The 5,026-nt window shown below is 41.9% G+C and overlaps 1 protein-coding gene across 1 annotated transcript in view; it reads right to left on the bottom strand.

Moving 5' to 3' along the window:
- The window catches only part of tnfsf10l (TNF superfamily member 10, like), a 24,570-nt gene that overhangs the window by 8,741 nt on the left and 10,803 nt on the right, over positions 1 to 5,026 (bottom strand). Inside the window, exon 2 of the mRNA XM_083679234.1 lies at positions 3,023 to 3,172. Coding sequence (XP_083535360.1) covers positions 3,023 to 3,172 — 150 coding nt within the window. The remainder of the gene's footprint in view (positions 1 to 3,022; positions 3,173 to 5,026) is intronic.

Below are 5,026 nucleotides of genomic sequence, written 5' to 3'. Positions count from 1 at the left end.
TTTTTGACCTATCTGAACCACTAGCCAAAGATCAAGTTTGGTCCGTTAAAAGCTACACCAGCTTTCTAGCTCAAGCGTTTTATGCAAAGACACAGAGTCTCACGCTTTAGCCAAAAAGCCAGCCAAGGACCACCATTAGGACATTAACAAAGTATTTTCATGCAAGAAAAGAACCCCAGAGCTGACAGTGAATTTGGCTGGATTTGGCTAATGCTAACCTAACTTCAGCCATGTAGCCTAAGCAGCTCTAGATGAAGCTTAGCCTTTATAAACACGTATCGTTAATGAAAAAAAGACACTGGCATTTCAGGTTGCTGTTGGTGTAGATTCCAAATCAGTTCTGCTACAATGGCATGGATGAGAAGTTTATCCTGACCATGTGACCTTCCCAGAGGAACAACTCCTAGCCCTGCTCATGGCTGGTGTATGAGAGTGTGAATATCTTTATTCAGTGAAGTTCACAGTTCACTTCTCCAAACACCTGGTCTTCACTACATGTCTTTGAGCTAGACACTGACTCACAAACAGGAATGTCTGTCTTAAGGGGGTGTAAATTAACTTTGTAAATGAATCCAATTCGCAACTGATTTACCCCCATGGAACTAGACATTCCTCTCATACTGTATGCCTGCTGGAGACACAGCTGTAAACAATGCCATGGAGTTTCTGATTCTATCACTGAAGTGGAGCGGTGTGTGTGTGTGTGTGTGTGTGTGTGTGTGTGTGTGTGTGTGTGTGTGTGTGTGTGTGTGTGTGTGTGTGTGTGTGTGTGTGTGTGTGTGTGTGTGTGTGTGTTTGTGTGTGTCTGTCTGTGTAGGACACACATGGTGTGGGAGGAGATGAGTGGGAAGCAGAACTACTACAGTAAGCATACAGACAGACAGAGTGGGGGTTATGGAGTCCTGCCTGCCTGTTGGCTGTGTCTGTGTTTAGGTGGTGACTTCTCTGAACGGAGGCCACAGTCTGTGACTCACAGAGGAAAGCTGCTGACTCTGGAGAAGGAAAGTAATCTGATACCAGTGTAGACGTTAGTGACTCAGAGTAGTTCACTACTAATATTGTTCATCTTGTTTTTGTGGATTAATTGTGTTTATGTTCGAAGGTCAGGCACTGTGAACAGTGCCCCCCGGTTTAGGGGCACAGGCACTCAACCTTGTGTGTACAAGGGTATTGTGCGTGCGTGCGTGCGTGCGTGCGTGAATATGTTTCCAAGACCTACAGTGGCTTCAGAAAGTATTCAGACCCCTTCACTTTTTCCACATTTTATCGTGTTATACTCAATTTAAAATGGATTAAGTTAATTTATTTTGCCATCAATCCACACACAATACCCCATAATGACAAAGTGAAAAATATGTTTTTAGAAATGTTTGCAAATTTAGTAAAATTGAAATATAGAAATACCTCATGTACATAGGTATTCAGACCCTTTGCTATGACACTCTTAAAATTTGCTCAAATGCAAAAATGTCTTCAACAAGTCGCTCAACAAGTTGAATTGAGTCCATCTGAGTGCAATAGCACACTGTGTGGATTAGGATGTCACTAACAACTAAACAAATTTCATAATTTTCTATTGATCCTGACAAACTCCCCAGTCCCTGCCAGTGACAAACATACCCATACCACATTTCTAGCCACTTTCTTTGCTGTATCCCTTGAATTCATTGTTGCAAACACAATTATGGATATGAGATAGATTATTTTCCATTAAGGGATTATTTTTGGCCACTTGGTTATAGACCAATTTTTTAGAGTGACTGAGATGATGTTGTACCATCAACTGTGATTTTTCCTCTCCGACATTCAACTTTGTAGATTTTTGTAAGTCTCCCCAGGCCTCAGGGTAGCATTCCTGAGCAGTTGTGTTCAGTTTGTAATGACAACCTGATCCACTGTGTAATTGAGTCCTATTCAAATCAGAGACCCTATATACAAGGATATTAATTCCAAAATCACATGAACTATTATCCTTGCATTAAGATGGACTCAATTCAAGTTATTGAGTGACTTGTTGATGACATTTTTGCATTTTAGCTAATTTTAAGAGTGTCATAGCAAAGGGTCTGAATAGTTATGTAAATGAGGTATTTCTGTATTTCAATATTAATACATTTGTACAAATTTCTAAAAACGTATTTTCGCTTTGTCATTATGGGGTATGGCAAACAAATTAATTTAATCCATTTTAAATTGAGTCTATAACACAACAAAATGTGGAAAAAGTGAAGGGGTCTGAACACCGAAGCCACTGTACGCGTATGTGTGTCGGCCTCCATCTTATAATGGAGAAAGTCAGGGTGTTGAAACGCATACTAAAGCTAACAGAGACATAACCTGTTTAAAGGGATTTGACAGTATTTTAGAGCTGCTTTTTAACATGCCAGACCTCACAGGGGTCCTATGTCATCAATCAACACAACTGGCTCACTGTACTGCCAACACTGGAATTCTCTCCATACATATGTGTACGTAAGCGTTCCACAAACAAAGCTCAATTGGCCTGAATGTCTGCCAGCATCTTGGCAACGCTTCCCCATAGAGATAGAAGGCCTAGAATGTAAATAGTTCTGACATTCCGCTGGATTTAGTCAACACCGAATATGGCAGTAGAAAGTAGAAGTGTAAACATTTAAGAGAGATAATGATATCAGCATCAATTAATTATACTCGTAAAGATCCTGTTCTTTATTCATTTCTGTTCTAGAATCTAAATGGTATATCCAATATAGCTGCAATACAGCTACCACAGAACATTTAGTTGAAAAATAATGTGTGATCTACCATTTTAATTCTCTGGCAAGCAGGGCCACACATACCAGGGTACGTTGCTCTATATACGAATATATGCTGTATATTTATTCCTTCTTAGAGGGAGTTCTTTGCAACCCCTCCTGGCAGCAGTTCAACAGCTAACAGAAGTCAAGAAAACCGCCCAGAAGAGAGTTCGCTCCTCTTGCAGTTCCCCCTTCAAGATGCTGGTCCACATGACTAAAGTGACGTTCTATGGCTGTGTTCTCACCTTGGAGATGTAAGCCTTGATGCCCTCGGCCAGCTTGATGCAGGGCTCTCCAAACAGCTGTGCCAGGTTCTCAGGGATGTCTTGGTCCTTGTCCAGAGCATTCAGCAGACTCAGGCACTTCAGCTCCTCTGTCACCCCCTGGCTACGCACCTGCAACATGACATAAGAGTGACATATGAGTGACATAAGGTTTTCGAAGACATTGTGTGGCTCCTCCATCACCCCCTGACGCACACCTAGGAGAGGGAATGTGGTTGTTCTTTGTTATGAGAGGTACTAACAGTGACATAAGAGTGACATAAGGTTTTCTCAAGCACATTTATAACACAGTGTTCAACACAAACCAGAGCCAGCCCATGAGCAGAAAGCAGAGGTGACAGCAATAAGGAAAACCTTGAGAGGAACACGACTTTTCTACGTCAGATATGACAGAGGTGACACATCTTCTACCTAAAGCCTAATGTTTGATTTGTTCGCTGTACGTTGCGGAAACATGGCCTTCAGTTATAGTGACATAACGTCCATGTAGAGTCCTGGAGTGAACTTGAGCACAAACACACAGACCCACTGAGTCTAACTAAGCAATTTGACAAACTACTACTTTAGAGGAAATTCTAGACTCTTTTTATCCTTATTTTTGTATTTATTTTTGTATTTTTTTAAAACCACACTCAGACTAACCCAAATCCCCTCGATTCATTGCGGGCAATTACTCTGTTTAGAGTCTTTGCATGTAATTTAGCATGGGGGGGGGGGGGGAGTGGTTCGGCTTCACGGTCGAGGGGAGCGCCTAATGATTCTTTAACAACTCTCAACGGGGGGGGACGGACGGACGGACGGACTTTGGGGGCCCACTCGTTTCTTTCTTTCTTCCCTTCTTTCAGCCGTATTGTTGATGTTGATGCATGAATGGTTGTCCATGCTTCTAATGAGAGGGGGAAAGTGGGGGGGGGGGGGGCACACTTACAGGAAGAGCTAGGGGGTTATTAGAAAGTGGGTCTGTCTCAATAATCTAAAGAGGCTTCCTCTCCTCATGTCCTTTCCTTCATTTGCCCTGCTGTGAAAGAGCTGGACTGAAGATAGCAGGGACTTGGGATGGAGGACACACATCCACCAAATTGTTTTTTAACGCATCCTGGTTGTTTTCAGATCAGCAAAGATCGAGGAGACGAGGAGATGAGAAGAGATGAGGACACATTAGAATTTTGGAACGCCCCCCATGTCTGCTTGAAACTGCTGACGAAGCATTGTGTCTATAACAGAAGCGGGTGGTTTTGGAGCTCTTCACACATGAGTGTGCATGAAATGAAACCCCACAAGTGGAGTGGAAGTAGGATAAACCCTTTTGATATCCTTTCCAAAACATACTCCCTGTTCTGTGTGATAGATTTATGGCTATTCAGGGTAGTGGCGCTGACAGGGCTAGCAGGGAGCGGTTTGATTTAGGGAGCCAGGGAGTCCCATCCCTGTTGAGAAGATAGTCACTCAGATTGTTCTTCCTCATTTTCAGTTCTGTGTCGTTCCTTAGTTTTTATCTTGTTGTGTTTTATCTCCTGATGTTTTCATTCATTTTTCCAGTTACATTTGTGGTGACAAATCAAATACGTCTTTATTGCTTCTTCTAAATAAACATGGTTGGCTAGGAAATATGAATCAAGTGTGCGTCGACTCAAGTTATAACATTTGTTTTAGTTTTAGTTGTACTAAAACTGATTTACTGTATCCCTTCTTTCAAAGACATATCTCACTTAAACTAGTGTTTTAGATATGAACAGCTGCACAGGGTATTACATACAACATAATACACACACAGACACACAGACACACACACACACACAGACACACACACACACACACACACACACACACACACTGTAGTGAACAGTAACACAATACACCATTTTCAGTTGATCCCATACAGATCTACTGTACCTAATAAACAGAGGCCACTTTTCTCCTTCTAGTCTATGAATGAATCCTATGCTTCAGCAGTATCTGATCCTA

The sequence above is a fragment of the Argentina silus genome, assembly GCF_951799395.1.
Source record: "Argentina silus genome assembly, chromosome: 1".
Classification (NCBI taxonomy): Eukaryota; Metazoa; Chordata; class Actinopteri; order Argentiniformes; family Argentinidae; genus Argentina; species Argentina silus.
This window is presented reverse-complemented; position numbering and strand designations above follow the sequence as displayed.